We start from the raw sequence: 20,919 nt of genomic DNA on the forward strand, positions 1-20,919 counted from the left end.
TTTTATTAATAATAAACAAAAGAAAATCCATTCATCAATATAAATTAACAAAGTTATTCGAAAAAAACCTAAAAAAATCATTGACAAAAGTCTACATACACTTCATTGGTTGTTAGATATAGTCGACAGTAATTTAAATGTTAAACGGGAAAGTACCGTTTTTCATATTTCATGCTTGTGGCATGAGTCATACATTTATATAATGCACTTAGTTGTGCTTTGAGAGTGGTATTTAATTGACACGAGGGGTCCACGAAAAGAATTTCAAGTAATATGCGAAATTTGGTTATTAAACATAGAAATGAAAAAAAACCTTATGGTAAAAGTATCAAAATTAGTAAATTTGACTCGATCAACAGTTCAGACGATAATAAAAAATTATAAAAATAGTGGTTCTATTGAAAATAAGCCTCGCAGTGGCCGCTCAAGGATACTCATACGTAGGGATGTCAGCTTGGTTTTAAAAGAAGTTAACAAAAATCCGAAAGTAAGTGCCTTAAAATTAGTCGAACACATTGCTAATGCAACTGGAAAGCATGTCAATCCACGTCAAAGCTATTTTTCCTACTTCAGTTGCAGCTACGGCTCCCCAAACCATAGCACTGCCACCACCATGCTTTACAGTTGGCATTATATGTTTCGGGTTCAGTGCTGTTTTCGCTTTCCTCCAAACTTTAGCTTTCCCATCGCTTTCAAATATATTGAATTTGGATTCATCAGTAAATAAAACTTGCTCCCCGAAATCAAAATTCTTTTCTTTATATTGTTTGGCAAACTCCAAGCGCAGCTTTCGGTTTTTTTCAGAAATTAAAGGTTCTTTGCGTGGTATTTTATCATGAAAACCGTGGCTGTTCAACGTTCTTTGTACTATACGTGGATTGACATGCTTTCCAGTTGCATTAGCAATGTGTTCGACTAATTTTAAGGCACTTACTTTCGGATTTTTGTTAACTTCTTTTAAAACCAAGCTGACATCCCTACGTATGAGTATCCTTGGGCGGCCACTGCGAGGCTTATTTTCAATAGAACCACTATTTTTATAATTTTTTATTATCGTCTGAATTGTTGATCGAGTCAAATTTACTAATTTTGATACTTTTACCATAAGGTTTTTTTTCATTTCTATGTTTAATAACCAAATTTCGCATATTACTTGAAATTCTTTTCGTGGACCCCTCGTGTCAATTAAATACCACTCTCAAAGCACAACTAAGTGCATTATATAAATGTATGACTCATGCCACAAGCATGAAATATGAAAAACGGTACTTTCCCGTTTAACATTTAAATTACTGTCGACTATATCTAACAACCAATGAAGTGTATGTAGACTTTTGTCAATGATTTTTTTAGGTTTTTTTCGAATAACTTTGTTAATTTATATTGATGAATGGATTTTCTTTTGTTTATTATTAATAAAAAACAGTTCTAAACAAAACTGTATCATTACTTTTTTCTACTATGTCCTTGGATTTACGAGCTAGCAAAAATGGGGGGTGTATGTAGAGTTTTGTCGCTGACTGTATATTAATGCAATGCAATATGTAAAAAAGCGTAATTGTTTTATTTATATAAAATTCAAAAACAACAAAAATAATTTTATTAAAATTTCCAGTTTGAAAAATTTTAATAGTTTCATTAATTGTCATAAATCAATACAAGTTTTAACAGAGTTGTTTTATTGATGGTTTCATTGTTTGTATGGCACATTTTACCGTTCATAATTTATCTTGTTGATTTAAACTCAAAGACCTAAAGTGGGGCCGGTCTGTTCAGAGAAGAATTGTATTAATGGTAATTTTAGCAAAATTTAGAATGAAGTTTTTGGTTTGATTATTATTTACATTCAAAACAACTTATTTATCTGAATGTGGTAAATTACTAATAATTGCAGGTTATGTCAAGGTTTAAGGTTCAATTGCTTGTTTAGTTTTATTCCTTAATATATCATGAAATTTTTGTTAAGTAATACACAAAAAAAAATAGTTAACATCAACTGTAAAAGAACTGTTAGTTTATTTATGCAGGCACCTAAGAAATACAAAATATTCATATAAATAACTATTTTATATCTAATGTCAAAGCATAACTTATTGTAACGGAAACCCTACTTTTTTTACAACTTAATACTTATTATTAGCTTCATCATTAAAATTAGTTTATAAGTACTGCTTGTAATTACAGTAATAGATTGTTGCAAATAAACCATATGTCACAATACAGTGTACACACTATTAGTAGTGTTATCAATGTTATAAACTACAATTTTTTAGCTATTAGTTATCTTTACACACTTTGAAAAGCACAGCGTTTTGACAGCTCTTACTTCGCGCTATCAACATGTACAGATAAAAGCAATTAAAGAAATAAACTTTTTTGACAATTCCGTTTTATGTTATTTTCGTGTTCTAATCCTTTTTTCCAAAAGAAATAAATAATATTTTATAAAAATAATGTGATGCTAAATTATTAAAAATATGTTTAGTTGATTGAAAAAACCGACAGGTGAAACAGATAATACTAAAGAAGTTCGAAAAATATTTTGGATGTCTAAATACTATTATTAAAATGGAGAAGATTTTTGTTTTGTAACAATAATTAATCTACAAATTTTAAAGAAAACAGTACATTTTAATAGTGTACCTTTTATAAGTTCAAAATGAAGCAGTCAATTCGGCATTTGTTAATAATATCTAAGAAGTTCTAATATTTAACTGGTTAATATTGGGGAAAATAATTCAGACAACAAAAGAGCGAGCAAAACAAATATAAAAATGCCAAATTAAAAGTAAAGTTCTTATTATTTACTTATTAATACTTCGATGCGTGTTTGTCTAATGTGCAATAGTTTTTTAACATTGCTGCCATAAAAATATTTATAAACTTTATGTAAGTATATGAATTTTTTCGTGCTTAGAAAACCACATAAGCATAAGCCACAACACATACCACAACAATAACCCCCATCCCGTACATCATAATTCTCCAATAAAAATATTGTATATGTGTATAAGATTGTTTTATATTGTTAATATATTTTTGTTTATACATATATAAATTTTTGTTTATACATATATTTTTTGCATTGTAATAAATTGCATTCAATGTGAAATTAACTTACGTATGTTTCCCTGTTATTTGGAATAAACTTTATTATCACGCTATGAAAATAGATATGTTTAAAGTTTTTTTGCTAATATAGTTCTTTTAAAAATATGTATATATATATTAAATGAATAAAATTGAAAGCAAAGAGTTTAAATCGACCCATAAAAATCTTCCAATAAATCAAAGTTTCATTAGATCCAGTATTTATATATGACATATGTAGAGACCTACGCTTACAAATAATAATGCCAAGACTTAATAACAAAACAATATATATTATCTTAATAAAACTATACTAATATGAAAATTATATATTTTATTACCCAATTATAGTTATCATTATCTTAATCATTTACTAAAGTAATTTAATCGTACATTAAATATATATGTCACATATTCATATGTATGAATTGTGCTATAATAAATTTGTATCAATTACGATGCAGACGCCTTCACTTTACTCACACATATAGATAGTGCTAACTATCTAAATGAAACTAAATGAAATATTGTATATCCATTAAAATAAACAAACGTATAAGTGCCAGCTTACAGCACCCAAACATTGAATATGAAAACTGCCAACAGAATTTTCAAAACACTCTGTCGAAAAGCTCTGTAAAAACCTACCTCGATATAATTTAATATTTCTCCTGAACTTACTCCTATAAAGCATTTTCTATAAAGCATTTGCTGAGTTTCCGTATGCCAAAAAACTTCTCGCCTTCTTTACTTACAAAGATCAAGCGTAACTAGTGCTCTTTTAACTGAATCATTTCGCCATAGAAACCGACAACCCTTATGTTTTTATATTTTTTCTAATCTTTCGCCTGTACTTAATTAAATGCAGGTCTTTTTTATATCTTATATTTATTGAAATTACACAGGCATTAGAATTTCATTAGGGAATCGAGCGGTGATTGACTATAGTAACTCCAATATATAAATTCGACGTGTCTTGTAATAAAAGATATTTTTCACTAAAAACCTTTTTCAGCAATCATTTTGAAAAATTGTTAAACGTTGTTAACCATCTATTGCTTTGTGGGCTAGATTAGGTTGGAGTGGCGACCTACACCCCAAAGCCCACATAAGCACAAATAACGATTTGTTATGATACACCGGATAGGTTGGTCTGACTGCACTTGAATTTTATAGACAACACATTGATAAGATATTTTTATTTACTTTTATTATTTTTGATTTTTATTCTATTATCTTGACATACATAAACTGTAATATATGATATTTTATATCGGTTAGTGGGTTAACAATAAATATCATTTTAATTTTATCAAATGTTTAATTTTTTTGTAGTTGTTCACTTTAATTTTTAAAATACTGAAAGTTTAATAATTTAAATTATTACTATGAGAATTAAGCTAATAATTCCACCTCAAAGATACTCTAGTAATCTGGAAGTAGGTTTAAAAACATGATATTTATTCGTTGGTAGAAAATGCCGTTATCAGTCCATTTGCCATCTTGAAACCATCTGTGAAGTAATCAAAAGTGTTCTTGGAGAATAAATCTTCATATTATCCTTACTCTACAAGGGTTAGTCGGTGTTTTATCTTCAATGTTTTTATAAAAAACCTTTCGTTCTTCCACTGAAAGGATTAGTTGAAGTTACACTTTGAATGTTGTTATACTAAACTTTTGCATTATTCTTCCTTTACGAGGGTTACATCGAAGTTACATCTTGAATACAGTTAAACTTGAATTTAACGTTATCTTTTTTCTACTTGTGGAAGTCAAAGTTTGATCTTCAATGTTATTATACTAAACCTTCATTTTATCGTTTTTCTACAAGGGTTAGTCAGAGAGTGATCTTCAATGTTGTTATGCTAAACCTTCAAATTATGTTTTCTTTGCAAGGGTCAGTCGCAGAATCATCCTGAGTGTTGTTTTACGAAGCCTTCACATTATCCTTTCTTTGCAAGGGTCAACCGGAGAATTATCTTGGGTGTTGTTATACTAAACCTTCACATTATCCTTCCTCTACCAAAGTTAGTCGAAGTTTCATATCGGATGTTGTTATACTAAACCATCACGTTATCTTTTGTCGGCAACGGTTAGTTCAAATTTCATCTTGGATGTTGTTATACTCAACCATCACGTTATCTTTTGTTAGTCGATGTTCATGTTATATTTCCTCTACGTCGGAGGGTTTTGTCGGAGCATTACTTCGGATTTTGTTATGACGTACATGTAATTTGTTCGTAGTAGTTGGTTTTAAAAAACTTTACTGTCCTTGTAGCTCAGTGTGGTTAAGTAATTAATTTGTATGGCACATAACACATGTTAACAGTTGTCATCCTCCTCTGCCATCCTCTTCTACCAATACAGTTTAATCTCTCACACAGTCAAGATTGGTATAATCAGTGATTTTGAAACAAAGCACTTACATTATCTGGAGAACTTTTTACCGTCTTTAAAATAATTTTTTCCACACTATTTAATACTCGCTTTTTGAAGTTCTTTTCACAAAATATAAAACCTATTTTTTTTTCATTCCCTTTTATTTTCCTTATCAATAATTGCACTTGGTCTTCTCGCCTATGTAATCTTTATCATGCGTTCCATTTTGAAATTTCCATGCAATTTGTCAAACATTATGTGTTGTTTTTGTATTGCACAAGAAAACTTTCAAAGCTTGTTGTTGGGTTTTGGTGTTGTTGTAGTTGTTGTTGTTGTAAGTTTAGCTATGTGCAAATATGCATTGCTCGACTCGTACTTTTATAACTTTTATTAATAATTAAATTGATCGTAACTTATTTGCGTACTAAGCTTTCACGGCTCACCTCCCCCTCGGGGATTTTCCTCCCATGTTATTATACCGTTTGTTTACTTAATTCTAATCAATGCGAAAGCTTTTATTCAGTTTTTGTTTTGTGTACTGCAGTAATTGTTGCATTTCGAGTTCTTTAAAAACTGCATATCACGTTGTTTCCGTGAGCGACGTACGAAGAGCAGCTGTTAATCCAGATTTTATTGGCTCTCCAACAGGGAAATCAGATGTTTCAAAGTCAAAAGGCCATGGCCAAGTCTTAAGCTCAAGAACTGCAAGAACTAACTCTTCAACACGCAAATAACAACAACAATACTACACTACACTACAAAAAATTATTAAATATGAAGTGTTAATGTGTTCCCACAAATATCAATAAACAATAACAATAACAATAACAATTGTTAATATAATTAATATAAATAAATGAATACTTTGATTGAACTGTTTAAGTGTTTTTAAATGAGGAATGAATTACGTGCAAATACTTAAAAGCTCAATTTGAATACGGTGTTATATAACTGGTAGTGTACACTGCAAAAATAATATAATTCCGTTCCTTGTGTATATAGAACCCCCGTACTTTGTGCTCAGTTAAGAGTCAGTATTGAAAACATAAATTATTAATAATTCTTTATATCGGTTCCAAGTTAATAGCTCGAGTCCACTTCTAACATATTTAAATAATTTTTACTTATCTTTCAATAAAATTATTAACCATATATTAATATATTTATACTTATAGGTCTGTGAGTTCGTATTTGCAATAAATGAAAAAATCACTAAATATGTCGGATGGTTTAAGTGTGCTGCAAATAAAGCAGGAGGTTGATACATCTTCCACATCTGGCAATACGGCATATTGCTGCAGTCCCACAACCTCAACAAACATTGGCGTCAATCGCTCGAATTCATATTCGAATGGTACCAACACAAGCAGCAGTAGTTGTGGGGGCTTGGGCAATACTTCTACTTCCAACTCAACAAGCTATAACAGTGTTAGTAAATCGTCGCCTTCCGTATCGCCAGAACGACAAATGTGTAGTTCCACAACAACACTAACCAATGATTTGCACAACGTCTGCCTGAAGAACGAAAACAGTGCCAATACAAACGGTAGCACAACTGGCGGAGGCAACAGCAGTGGTTCCATAAGAGATGAACTGAGGCGTTTGTGTTTGGTTTGTGGAGATGTAGCCTCTGGTTTTCATTATGGCGTTGCCAGTTGTGAGGCGTGTAAAGCCTTTTTTAAACGCACCATACAAGGCAATATTGAATATACTTGTCCTGCCAACAATGAATGCGAAATAAATAAGCGTCGCCGTAAAGCATGCCAGGCCTGTCGTTTTCAGAAATGTTTGCTCATGGGCATGTTAAAGGTTTGTACTCATGGGCATTGTAACTCGAATAGCTTGGCATAGCTTGGAAATCTTATAATGTTTATTTTTTTCAGGAAGGAGTACGGTTAGATCGTGTACGCGGTGGAAGACAGAAATATCGTCGCAATCCTGTTTCGAATTCATATCAAACCATGCAATTACAATATCAATCGGGCACTACTTCATTAGAAGACGTTAAAATATTGGAAGTGTTGAATTCATATGAGCCTGATACATTAACAGTGCAGCAACAACCGCATACCACAACCTCCGATGAGAATAGCAGCTCACAAATTAAAATAGAGTTGAATAACAGCAATGCCTCAACAGCAAGCACACCTCCAATTGGCACATGCATTTTTCAGAATAACAATAACGACCCACAAGAGATTCTCTGCGTTCTCAGTGATATTTACGATAAAGAATTGGTAGGTGTCATTGGTTGGGCCAAGCAGTTACCTGGTTTTACAGATCTTCCACTTAACGACCAAATGAAATTATTACAAGTTTCTTGGGCTGAAATTTTAACGTTGCAACTTACGTTTCGTTCATTGCCATTCAATGGTAAACTCTGTTTCGCCACAGACGTTTGGATGGATGAACTGCTAGCTAAAGAATGTGGCTATTCCGAATTTTATTATCACTGTGTACAAATCGCTCAACGTTTGGAACGTATTTCACCTCGAAGAGAAGAATATTACCTGCTGAAAGCGTTACTGCTTTCCAATTGTGATATATTGCTTGACGACCAAAGCTCATTGCGTTTATTTCGCGACACCATTTTGAGTTCTCTGAATGATGTAGTATTTCTCTTACGACACACTGCTGCTGTATCGCATCAACAACAATTACTGCTAATATTGCCATCATTTCGTCAGGCTGACGGCATTTTAAGGCGATTCTGGCGTAATGTAAGCCATGAGGGCACAATCAATCTCAAGAAGCTCTTTCAAGAAATGCTTGAACCTGTTTCGAGGTGAGAACGCATTTTATTAAAAAGCAAATAAGTCTCTGCTTTCTTGACTTCTGTACTTTCTGTTAAGCAATACTGTAGTTTTAATTTAGTCTATAAACTAAGGTGCAAAGTTAATTATTATGTATTTATGTTATGAGTTTTGGTGTAACACAATAATATATTAAACGATAATATAACATACCTCGAGATTAATATAGAGAAAGGTTCTAAGCAAAAACACACTGTGTAGAAGTGTAGAATGAAGTATCATATATATTTGTACAGTATCAGAAAACTACTTCAACAAAGATTAATAAGTCTTCATACATATACTTATATACATTATATACTCGTATGTATACTCATTTCAAATGAACAAAAAAGATAATTAATTTGTTTAACTTTTTTTACATTGTGAAATTGTACTACTTACTACCTTTAGCTTTTCTTTTGGTAACTGTTTTTCATCAAACACTTTCTTCTTAAACTGTAAGATTAATTGATTAATTTTCTTTTAAAAACAACAGAATGTATAATATATTTATGCGTATATATTATAAAATATTGTAATATTAAATAATTGTAGACAGTAAAAATTACTTCAAAATACTTGCTAGAATTGGCAAAACTAAAAATACCTCATCCTAGGAAAGGACGAAAAATTCATGTTACTAAACAAAGACCTAAACATTTATATATTAGCATTACTGTAACTTAAATTAGATTTAAGATTATATTAGAGAACCACTGTTTGTTTGTAATAAAATTCGTGAAAATTGAAAATAAATATTTAGATTGTGGTTAAAGGTTCATTTAATTTTTAAAATAGAACATGTCTATATATACAACGTGAGACATTTAAATAAATCAATATAATCACAGTTTTCGAGAGAAAAGTTCTTCGTAAGATCTTTGGTCCTCTACGAGTTGGCGATGACTACCGCATGTGAATGAAGCACGAACTGTACGAGCTTTATCACGACATTGATATGTCTGATATAATTCTGTGAATCAACATCCAGCAGTTTCGCTGGCGCAGAGATAAACCGTGTATCCGGTGGAGTGATCAAGTTGAGAGAGCACTAACCGGGCTTGATGTACTGGAGAAGGAGAAGACTGGAGAAGGCACGCACGCAGCAGAGGCACCTGTAAAGATATATTGCGTCAGCTTCTGTTCTCCTTGAATCATATGACTAAAAAATCCACATATACATATGCTCTATTTGAATGCGAATTTGCATCAGGTTCTTGTAGAACAAAAGACCTATTAAGATTTCATTGAGAGCCTATTATTTATCTATGACATGTGATGAAGGAAGGAAGGAAGTTTTGAATCGAAGATAATACAACAATAATACAAAAAGAGTTTCCTTTAACATCAGTTAAAGGAAATATTAGTGGAAACTGTGTTGTTGTTGTGATAACCCGAGGAGACATACATAGCAGATAACAAGAAAGGTATTACACAGAAGTACACATGGGTTTAATATTGTTGGGTAAATGAAGTGTTAAAGGAAAAGGAATTGTTTAAAAAACGAAACTGGATTAAGGATGAGTGAGATTTTAATTGAAGCTAACTTAAATGAAGATAATCATTCTCATAAAGGATTATACCACTAGTAAACAGAAGATTCCAAAAGGTTTCTACATGAGCATAGAGTCATAATCATATTTAAAGATGGTTTGGGTATAATATATGTATATATACATACATATCCCTCCCATCCTTACAATTTAGATATATTGTTGATCAAAGTTTAGTTTAAATTGATTTAATGATTTGTTAATCCACCTTGAACTTATCTTTTATAATTGATTAAATGATTATTTCTGTTTTGAAATTAGCAAATAATGATTCTGTGTGTGTGAGCTTTGTCTAGATATATTCTAGCAGTACTTGAATAGATCTTTTGCGATAACAACTTGCCGTAACCGAACAGAAGATATTCAACCTTATGAAAGAAGCTCTATCTATAGACTATCTTTTATAATTGATTAAATGATTATTTCTGTTTTGAAATTAGCAAATAATGATTCTGAGCTTTGTCTAGATATATTCTAGCAGTACTTGAATAGATCTTTTGCGGTAACAACTGACCGTAACCGAACAGAAGATATTCAACCTTATGAAAGAAGCTCAGAATGTGTTTCGGGGAAAATTTAAATATATCAGACATGAGTTGAGGATCCAGTCCAAACAGTAACTGAAAAGCCATCTGTTTATAAGCATATCATCCCATACAGATCTATCACGTTAAGTTACTAACAACTTCCGCTCTGTTATAAATTCCTAGGAACCACTTTTTTTTTGTAGTTATAAAGAGTTATGGCTCTTTAGTCTGGCGGTTACTTGAAGTATCCCGTCAGTCGCTTTATCAGTCAAAAACTTTATTATGAACTAAGTAATTCCACAATAAGACTTCGGTGCACTGCTGTTGCGGTTCTTATAAGACTATCCGTGAAATTAATACCATCGATTGCAGTTTTAAAAGCAAAACAGAGACTATAGCTTATAATAAAAATTAATTTAATTTTGTTTTATTTTAAGAAATTTAAATACATTTACAAAATTTTTAAAAAATTTTTTTTTTTTGCGAGAAATAACTTATGATTACAATGTCGTTTTTATAGTTTTATAGAATTGAAAAAAGCATAGAACGAACTGTTAAATATTTCTTAAACGCTAATGAAGTGCTCAATTTGTAAATTTTATAATAAATAATAAAAACAATTGATTTAGACTTATTTATATAAAAACATAAAGAAAATCCTCCTTCAAGTACAAATTATCAATGCAATAAAAATTAGCCTATAAGCATTGTGAAATAAAACAGAAAAACAATAGATTAGGTGATATAGGTTTAAATAAAAAAATAAATAAAAATATTTAATGAATTTTAAAGCAATTATTTTATAAAAAAAAATTAAATCACAAATATTCCTGCGATAGAATATGAGTTACTGTTTTAAATAAATTATCTGTACAATCCACGTACTATTATATTCAATACTTCTAAACTCTAGCGAAACTACATAAGTAAAACTAGCACATCTAATTACTTTATATTCATATATGAAGAATAGAAAAAATGAAATAAAATAAAAGTAATTGTTTTTCAAATCATTTTCTATATACATTACATTACAATATTTACAGACTAGATAAATTTTAATAAGTTTCTACATAAATTTGTATAAAAAAATTATTTCCTAATTACTAACCAATTTTGTGTATAAAAAATTTCTAAGTAGATTGCTTCTAAACATTACCAGGGTTAAATATATATCTACTCTGACTACGTAATATATCTGGTGATTCAAAATATTTCTTTGAATTCTCTTGAAATCGATCCGATCTCTCCAATTCGTTTCGAAAATAATTTATAGTTTTAAGCAGTCCAGATTTCAATGGTACTTTCGGTTCCCAGTTCAGATAACGTTTGGCCCGTGTAATATCTGGTTTACGACGTTGTGGATCATCTTCCACTGCTTCAGATTGTTTTATCTCACTTTTTCCACCAACCAATTGCCTGATTATCACAGCGAATTCTTCAATGGTGTGTTCTACAGGATTGCCCAAATTAATGGGCTGTGTATAATTGGAAGCCATCAGTGCTATAAGGCCATCCACCAAATCTGTAACATATTGAAATGATCGCGTTTGCTTGCCATTGCCATAAACTGTAATTGTTTCATTTCGCAAAGCTTGCAGTATAAAATTGGAAACCACTCGTCCATCATTCATATGCATACGTGGTCCATATGTGTTGAAGATACGCGCCACGCGCACTTGTACCTTTTCCTTTTTAAATAAATCAAAAATACAAAAAAGAAAAAATTAAATGATTAAAATCGTTAATTGATATGTTTTTCATTCATTTTTTTTTTATTTTATTTTTTTATTTTAAATTTTTTGTTAAATTATCAATCATCAGTTGACAACAGAAAATTGTGTCGTTAAAAAAAAAATAACAAAAGTACAAAATTGGGCTCGTCTAATTTATCATAACTTCCGTAAATAGAAATTCTGTGGATTGCCAATTTTTATTATGTTACTGCTACACTTTTAATCTTATCTCCAGAACACAAATCATTAACCTTTTAATTTAAAATTTTATCGATTGACGAAGGAGAAGAACAACTTCTTTTTTATCAACAATCAATCATATATGAGACAAATAATTTATTCGAAAAGTTCTTAGCCTATAAATAAATGCGATCAAAATTGTTAATTAAAGATATAGAGAAGATGTCACAAACGCTGTTAGATTTACTTTAATTTTAATAATAATTAATCCTCGAACCTGCCAGATGAACATTTGAAAATTCATAAGGAATTCATATGGGTTAATCTATTTGCGGTCCTATGCTTCTCGCAGAAGTTAAAAGATTCAATGTATATATATAATATATTTAATTAATAAAAATTATATTTGTGAAATAGAATATATAGAAGAATTCCACTATTAATTTAAAATTAAATGATAAATAATTATTCTCTCCTAATTCAATTGGCTCTGCACACCACAGGTATTCAATACTCCTTGCTACAGAGTTATTTGTTTGGGTGATATACCACCGAATAGCTGCAATTAAACGGAGATGAATGATTAATTTGACCTGAAGACTGACCAATTTAAAAGCTTTATAAAAATAATAATAACTCTTGTTGATGTCAACTGGTTGTATTCATTATTCTAACACATATTCTATTACTTCTTCTAACGTAGCATCCTTTTAACTCACCTGCTTTGCATAAGCGTAACTTAATGTTTCAGATACACGTTTGCCTTCATCATAGCAAGCACGTGGCCCAATTGGATTGACATGACCCCAATAAGTTTCTGATTGAGGATGTTCGGTTGGATCACCATAAACTTCAGAAGTACTAGCTATTAAAACTTTAGCCATAACACGCTTGGCTAATCCCAACACATTGATGGTTCCCATCGTATTTGTTTTAATTGTTTTCACAGGATTGTACATGTAGTGTGGTGGTGAAGCTGGTGAGGCTAAGTGATAAATTTCATCTACTTCAATAAATAATGGATTAACAATGTCGTGATGAATTAATTCAAAGTTTTCATGACCCAACCAATGTTCCACATTTCGCTTACGACCAGTGAAGAAATTATCCACCACAATAACTTCGTGGCCTTGTATCATAAGCGTGTCTACCAAATGTGAGCCAACAAAACCCGCGCCCCCAGTGATGAGTATACGTTTACGATTCTTATAATTCAAATATTTAACTTTTTGATATTTTCGTGGTGAGGTAGCCTCCAAGGTGCGTATTTTTTCTTCCATTCTTGACAACTGTTCCTGTGCTTTTTGTAATTCGATACGCTGTTGACGTAGTAATTTTTGTTGATTTTCATATATCGCATGTAAGTCGTTTTGTAAATCGGTGGGACTATTAAGTTGCTGTGAAACTTCATAATTGTCATTGTATTCTTTGTTTCTCGCTGAAAGTGGAAATGTTTGCGCTAGTGATGATGTTAACACAAGTGTTTTATAAAAATAAACAAGTATTAATAGCACTACTAAAGCAATTACACACAGCTTTATTCTTTTTTTGGTAAGTGCTGTTGTCATCATGAAAATGCTTCCCGTAACATTTGGTATGATAAGATAGTTCACTGCAGGTACTACAAAGTGAAAAACCAACAAAATAGTTTAGATTTATTTTATATTTTTTAATGCACAACTATTTACCAGAATTACGAAATGTTATTGTTGATAAAATATCTCCCCTTCACGGGTCAAAAGCCGGTTAATACTGAACTATTAAATTTTCAACTTACACCAAACCAAAAGATGATACAAAAACAAACATATAAAAATAAAAATTGATAATAAAACAGCTGATTTAAAGCAGATGATTGAAAAGGCAGTAGCGGCACAAATATTTTCTAATGCTAGCAAAAATAAGTGCGAACCAGGTGTGTTGAGTTCGTTTTTGGTTTACGATCTACAAAGAAAATGGGCGTCGTATCTTCAGCTATGAAAGATTTTTGTTTACATGCAAACGAAAAAACAATATAATATACAAAAATCAATCATTTGGTGAATAATGCTATTATAAACTATATATATAAAAATTACTAAAACGATATATAAAACTATAAATAGAATAATTGATTTTTTGGCTTTAAATCATTTAAGTAAAATTATAAGATCATTAAGGTTTCAATTTGTAAGTAAATTAAGTAAATTTGTAAGTAATTTGTTGCAAATTACTTATGTTATTTGTTACTCACCGGCTATATTTTTTAAATCAGTTTTTTCAAACATTTATGTATAAAATTTTATAAGAACTGATTTTATGCAATTATTTTATATTGACACTGCATGATAAATCAAGTAATTTAATTCAATATCGAATTTTTTTTAAGTGGTATTTTTAAAAATCTCGTATACAAAGTTTCTTTCGATTAAATCTGTGAACAATTAATGCTTTTCCCCTGAAAAATATTCGACATATTTTAAACCATATAATTATCCATTAATTGAGAATGATATCTTAAAACATTCTAATACAGAGTCAAGATTTACAAGTGTTAAAAATCACGAACAATTTTAAGCAAAAATAAATTTTAAGAGATAAAATATATAAAATAAAGATAGTGCAAAAATAATATATACTTAATATTACATCGTATATAGTATTATATAATAATAAAAAAACTTTTATTTATTTAATTTCATTATATTTTACTCTTAAAATTAATATCAGTAATTATGATCTGCTAAATTTGAAGTAAAAATATATTATTTGATATCACTTATGAGTATTATCTATTATACGAATACTAAATCGTATCAACAGCAATATAAGTGTCATCATCTATAGCAATATTATAAGCTTCTCCAAAATACTTTTCTACAAAATAATATACTTCGTATATTATCAATATCTTCAGATACATTTAACAAAATCTGAATATTCACTAAATATGTGTTACAAACTCAAAGTTTTGCATACACTTTTAGGAAATATTTATCTTCTGCATATAACTAATAATGTAAATACTTCATAAAGTAATTGAAATGATGTCAACTTTGAATACAGTTGCATTTAAAATTTTTAACATCTTACGAAAGTTGATTATATGTTACTTATTACTTTACTTTATATGTTACTTGTTAGGGCCATGTTATGCAGAGTGTCTCGGGCACGGCATGAGTACAATTGTTGTTGTTTTCAATGCAAATTTTAAATTTGAGAATGAGAGAAAAAACAATATGGCCGTTCAAACACCGGCATGAGAGCCGGCGTATTTGTGCCCCGGCACTAAGGCAAAACAGTGTTGTTTAGTAATAAATTTCAAAATTTGCGCCTTTTAGGAGCAAACTACTACAATTCTAGTACGTTTTGGAGAAAAGATGGCGGTAAGCAACACAGCATTTTTTTTATAAATCTCTAATAATATAATTATTACATTTCCCGATTTTAAAGAAACGCGTAAGTACTATTAACAATTATTATAAGATAATATAATAATAAATTAACATTTTATTACAGCCTCTATGAGTTTTTTCATGCGAGTTATTTTTGGTGGCAAATTGAAAGTGAGCATATCTAAATTCCCTTTTAAATTTAGGCACAACCAAGAAGTAGTAAAAATACAAAATTGGCAATACTGATGTGACACTCTGCATAACATGCATTTTCGGCATAGCCCGAAAGAGCGTAATTTGCCGTGCCCGAGACACTCTGCATAACATGGCCCTTAGGGCCATGTTATGCAGAGTGTCTCGGGCACGGCATGAGTACAATTGTTGTTGTTTTCAATGCAAATTTTAAATTTGAGAATGAGAGAAAAAACAATATGGCCGTTCAAACACCGGCATGAGAGCCGGCGTATTTGTGCCCCGGCACTAAGGCAAAACAGTGTTGTTTAGTAATAAATTTCAAAATTTGCGCCTTTTAGGAGCAAACTACTACAATTCTAGTACGTTTTGGAGAAAAGATGGCGGTAAGCAACACAGCATTTTTTTTATAAATCTCTAATAATATAATTATTACATTTCCCGATTTTAAAGAAACGCGTAAGTACTATTAACAATTATTATAAGATAATATAATAATAAATTAACATTTTATTACAGCCTCTATGAGTTTTTTCATGCGAGTTATTTTTGGTGGCAAATTGAAAGTGAGCATATCTAAATTCCCTTTTAAATTTAGGCACAACCAAGAAGTAGTAAAAATACAAAATTGGCAATACTGATGTGACACTCTGCATAACATGCATTTTCGGCATAGCCCGAAAGAGCGTAATTTGCCGTGCCCGAGACACTCTGCATAACATGGCCCTTACTTATTATTGTTGTTTTTAAAATTTAAGCAATTGAATATGGAATATATACACTAAATATAAAACAGAAGTTTGAATAAAATAGTTTGAGTTTGAGAGTACTCCGCAATCATTTTAATTATGACAAAGAAAAGAATAGAAAGTTAATGCAAAACAAGAAACGTCAGTATAGCTGTCAACACAAAATATGAAATCTTAAAAAATTATGATATTGCGTGATTTGCATTTTTCGATAGAGAACAAACATTACTATATTATATTGTTTCCGTGGGTCATATGATATTGTGCCACATTATTAAGCCACTAAAGTCACGCCTTTAACTCTCCTTAAAACAATAATTACAAGTATTATTTTTGTGAAATAGCTTTCGCTCACAGATATGTTCATTAAATGCATTTCTTTGAAATGTACGATATTGACATTCAATAAGAAAAAAATATTTGTTGCTTTTTTAACTGCTATTTCATAATTTTATTCATTATGCAAATATTTTAGGCATACAAATTTAATTTTCTTTAAAAAGTCTTGAAATTCATAGTAATAGCTAAATTTTTAATGTTCTTTTGTGATGTCTACTTTCAATTTATATATTGTATAATCAATTTATTTACCATTAATATTATAATCAAAATTTGTGTTGCTACAAAAGACAACATACTTACCTAAGTATATTTTAATCTTCACCACATTCAATTCAATAGCGTGAATGCAACCGTGTAAAATATTAGTCGGGCGGTGATTTGTTATAATTGCTTGACAGCTTTGTGACAGCGTAACAGCCAGTGCAAATTTTTCCAGATAGTGAAAGAGTGGCACATTTTATTAATATTGTGAGAATATTTTTGAAACAAATGAAATAATATATTAAAATTATATTGTAAACTACGCATTAAATAAAACGTATTCTACCATCAAAATGCCAAAGCAAACATCAGAAAATTGCGATAGAAGTTCAGACGACGTGCAAGGTGGGGAGTTGTCACCGGTTGAAGATAATCAGGTAGCAGCCGATAATGTAGACGAAAAAGTGGATGACGATGATGTGAAAAAACAAGAGGAAGCAAGAACTATTGCTGGACTAGCGTCAGATTTAAGTAAGTTGTTATTGTAGAACTAGATGCTTTATAAAAACATCTGTGTTTTTCTAAGTAACTAAAACATATTTTTTGGAAATAAAATCCTTCACTTCATATCTACTTCATATTAAAAAACAATTTCATAACATTAGTATAAAGCTTGGGTCATCATTTTATGCTCGCGTGCCGTTCTTTGTCAAAAAGTTTTAATATGACTTTAAGGGTGGGTGTAACTACTAAACTCCCATCCCTTGAACAACGAAAAACTTTTTGTTACAAAACTGTCGATGCATACTTTCATAAAAAATGAAAGACAATTTATAAATATTGATTTTATAATTATTTAAATTGAAAGTGCAAACATATATATATTGATTTTGTGGTTTATAGATCTATTGAACCGAAGAAATTTATTACAAGCAGTATCAGAAGCAGTATCGGGCAATCGAGTTAGCAAGCAGTTTGCATTTTGGTCCACGCAGCCTGTGCCAAAACTAAATGAAGACATAACTACAAATGAGTGCATTGAACCAGATAAAGACATTTCAGACATTAAGCCAGATCCATACACACTCCCTGATGGTTTTAAATGGGATACATTGGACTTGACAAGCTCAGCGGATCTTATTGAGTTATATACTTTATTAAATGAGAACTATGTTGAAGATGATGATGCGATGTTTCGTTTTGATTACCAGCCAGAATTTCTTAAGTGGTCGTTACAACCTCCAGGTTGGAAACGTGACTGGCATGTTGGCGTACGCGTAGTAAAATCGGGGCGTTTAGTTGGGTTTATATCTGCAATACCGAGTAAATTACGTGCATACGAAAAAATACTAAAAATAGTAGAAATAAATTTCCTTTGTGTGCACAAAAAGCTACGAAGTAAACGAGTAGCTCCAGTACTAATTCGTGAAATAACTCGTCGTGTTAATTTAACTGGAATTTTTCAAGCTGCTTACACTGCAGGTGTAGTTTTACCAAAACCAGTATCTACATGTCGTTATTGGCATCGTTCCTTAAACCCAAAAAAACTAGTTGAGGTATATTTATTATTACTATACTAAAAAACATTGTTTTTCTAATCGAAACACATTTTCATTTAGGTGAAATTTTCACATTTGGCTCGTAATATGACTATGCAACGAACTATTAAACTTTATAAATTACCGGATAGACCTAAAACGAAAGGTTATCGTCGTATCGAATCTAAAGACATGGATAAAGCACACAAACTGCTCAATGAGTATCTTAAGAAGTATTCATTATGTCCTGTATTTTCTAAAGAGGAGTTTCGTCATTGGTTTACACCTAGAGATGGCATAATTGACTGTTTCATTGTTGAAAATGAAAACGGGGATATCACTGATATGGCTAGCTATTATTGCCTGCCTTCATCTGTAATGCACCATCCAGTGCACAAGACTATAAGAGCAGCTTATTCTTTTTATAATGTTTCGACTGCTACTCCCTGGTTGGAGCTTATGAATGATGCTTTGATATCTGCACGAAGTATAAGTATGGATGTTTTTAATGCATTAGATTTGATGGAAAACAAGCTATTTTTAACGCCACTAAAGTTTGGCACCGGTGATGGCAACTTGCAATATTATTTGTATAATTGGAGATGTCCAGCAATGAAACCAGAAGATATTGCTTTGATTTTGATGTAGAAAGCTATTAAATCGTATTCAAGCACATATTTTGTTGTACCTCTTAGTAAGCAAATGAATTAATTCGTTTAAATAAAATGCTTTAAATAACTTTTTTAATCTGTAATACGAGAATTGTAAGTTGAATATGCATAGTTTTTTTAAATTCTATTATATATATAATAAATAAAACTTTCTATTTAAAATACTTCAAAGTTGTTTTTTTACAGGTTTTTACAGATTGTAGAGGTTTTAGAAATAAAGATTTCATAAGGTTTCGATTTCTATTTTGTTTAGAATGTTCCATAAAAATAATAATATACATATTTAATATGAACTAAATATTTACAATACGTCTAATGAAAGGACGATGTCATATAATTGGAAAAACATTAAATATTTTTATAAATTAAGTAAATAAAAATATTGAATCGTTTATTGCTGATTCATTACTCTTACTATTTATAATTGAAATATATTTACTTAGGAAAACAGCTTTAATGAAATTACAGTTCTAAATACGGAAAAGATTCGGTTGTTGTTGGAACTCGTGTCATTTCACCTCTCATACACTTTCTTTAGTTCTTTTAAATGGTGAAAAACCAATGGGGTTTTGTTGTTATTGTAGCCTTAACTAGAAAACGAAACCTGTAAGGCAGGAAACAATAAAGGGTTCCAAGATCAACCGGATCCAAGTCCCAGAACCACTCGTAGAGTTCGTCGGCCAAGAGCCATACACCAAATTCAAAAAAGACTACACAAACAGATCCTTGAGAGCGTTACAACAACAACAATAAGGTACAAATGGCTAATAACTACAAATACTATAGAAGTAATTTTCATTTAAAATGTTTAGTTTTTATTGTTTACTTATGTATAGCAAAGAATTGTTATAGATCACATAACATGCACCAAGTATGATTAATTTTAAGGCGTGCCTTTTTAACAAGAAAATAAAAAGATAATCTTTGAGCGTTACTCAACATATTGTTGACTATAGTGAGAACAGCTCTCTGTACTGACTGAAAAACAGACATTATAAATATAATAATTATATTTTTTGCTCATGGCTCCTACAAAACTATCATAATAGTAATAAAATTGTCATAACAGGTCATATTTGTTTAAAATTCCAAATAAATGGTTCATGTATGTACATATACAGTAAACAAACACACCATGGCATGGTAATTCTGATCGTTTCGCTAAATAAAATAAGTCAGCATTCTCCGATTACTTCTATTAATAGGCAATTGAAAATATACAACTTATGCTTAGATATTTATTTATTGGTACTCATATGTAGTAGATAGTTTTTCAAGCATTTTCATTACAAAAAATGACTCACTCGCTTTTACGTTGAACCTCGGAGATTTGCCGTAAAACTGTATCTTCCTCTGAAGGACGATTGAGGGAAAACGATGTATGACAGAAGAAAAATACTTTAGCAGAAAGTATTTGTAGGATGATAAAGTATATATATACGAAAATAAACCACAAATTAGTTTACAACAAATTTGGTAGAAATTGATTTATACGTAAAAATGATAAAAATATTCAATAATAAATTAACATTGAACCATCAAAATTTCTAAATGCATTTAAGTACAAAAACATATTAGTTTTAATAAAATTG

At 30.4% G+C, this 20,919-nt stretch overlaps 3 protein-coding genes across 4 annotated transcripts; 2 read left to right on the top strand and 1 right to left on the bottom strand.

The window, feature by feature from the left end:
* The first annotated feature begins 2,579 nt into the window (after positions 1–2,579).
* Positions 2,580–8,486, top strand: LOC119665513 (steroid hormone receptor ERR2). Of its 2 annotated transcripts, none has more exons than XM_038074736.1 (3): positions 2,580–2,889; positions 6,645–7,278; positions 7,353–8,486. In XM_038074736.1, the coding sequence occupies exons 2-3, from the start codon at positions 6,670–6,672 to the stop codon at positions 8,256–8,258; spliced, it is 1,515 nt and encodes a 504-aa protein (XP_037930664.1). In that variant the 5' UTR covers positions 2,580–2,889; positions 6,645–6,669; the 3' UTR covers positions 8,259–8,486. The 2 variants fall into 2 exon arrangements, with proteins under 2 accessions (XP_037930664.1, XP_037930665.1); XM_038074737.1 differs by lacking the exon at positions 2,580–2,889 and adding an exon at positions 6,333–6,423.
* Positions 8,487–11,445: 2,959 nt separating this feature from the next.
* Positions 11,446–14,204, bottom strand: LOC119672493 (UDP-glucuronic acid decarboxylase 1). Its single transcript, XM_038083551.1, has 3 exons — positions 13,949–14,204; positions 12,980–13,881; positions 11,446–12,035 (listed from the first exon to the last, which is right to left on the bottom strand). Exons 2-3 carry the CDS (start codon positions 13,829–13,831, stop codon positions 11,493–11,495), a joined length of 1,395 nt encoding a protein of 464 aa, XP_037939479.1. The 5' UTR covers positions 13,832–13,881; positions 13,949–14,204; the 3' UTR covers positions 11,446–11,492.
* Positions 14,205–17,181: 2,977 nt separating this feature from the next.
* Positions 17,182–19,394, top strand: LOC119669369 (glycylpeptide N-tetradecanoyltransferase). Its single transcript, XM_038079226.1, has 3 exons — positions 17,182–17,649; positions 18,022–18,674; positions 18,738–19,394. Exons 1-3 carry the CDS (start codon positions 17,472–17,474, stop codon positions 19,302–19,304), a joined length of 1,398 nt encoding a protein of 465 aa, XP_037935154.1. The 5' UTR covers positions 17,182–17,471; the 3' UTR covers positions 19,305–19,394.
* The last annotated feature ends 1,525 nt before the right edge of the window (positions 19,395–20,919 follow it).

This window comes from Teleopsis dalmanni, chromosome 1, assembly GCF_002237135.1.
Source record: "Teleopsis dalmanni isolate 2A chromosome 1, ASM223713v2, whole genome shotgun sequence".
Lineage (NCBI taxonomy): Eukaryota > Metazoa > Arthropoda > Insecta > Diptera > Diopsidae > Teleopsis > Teleopsis dalmanni.

What these genes read in the sequence shown, in the direction of transcription:
- LOC119669369 (XM_038079226.1), top strand. Translation starts at nt 17,472, where the DNA reads ATGCCAAAGCAAACATCAGAAAATTGCGATAGAAGTTCAGACGACGTG. An exon ending in TGGACTAGCGTCAGATTTAA is followed by an intron (nt 17,650 to 18,021) that starts GTAAGTTGTTAT and finishes TGTGGTTTATAG; the next exon opens with ATCTATTGAACCGAAGAAAT. An exon ending in ACCCAAAAAAACTAGTTGAG is followed by an intron (nt 18,675 to 18,737) that starts GTATATTTATTA and finishes ATTTTCATTTAG; the next exon opens with GTGAAATTTTCACATTTGGC.
- LOC119672493 (XM_038083551.1), bottom strand. Translation starts at nt 13,831, where the DNA reads ATGATGACAACAGCACTTACCAAAAAAAGAATAAAGCTGTGTGTAATT. An exon ending in GTTACGCTTATGCAAAGCAG is followed by an intron (nt 12,036 to 12,979) that starts GTGAGTTAAAAG and finishes TTATTTAAAAAG; the next exon opens with GAAAAGGTACAAGTGCGCGT.
- LOC119665513 (XM_038074736.1), top strand. Translation starts at nt 6,670, where the DNA reads ATGAAAAAATCACTAAATATGTCGGATGGTTTAAGTGTGCTGCAAATA. An exon ending in TGCTCATGGGCATGTTAAAG is followed by an intron (nt 7,279 to 7,352) that starts GTTTGTACTCAT and finishes TATTTTTTTCAG; the next exon opens with GAAGGAGTACGGTTAGATCG.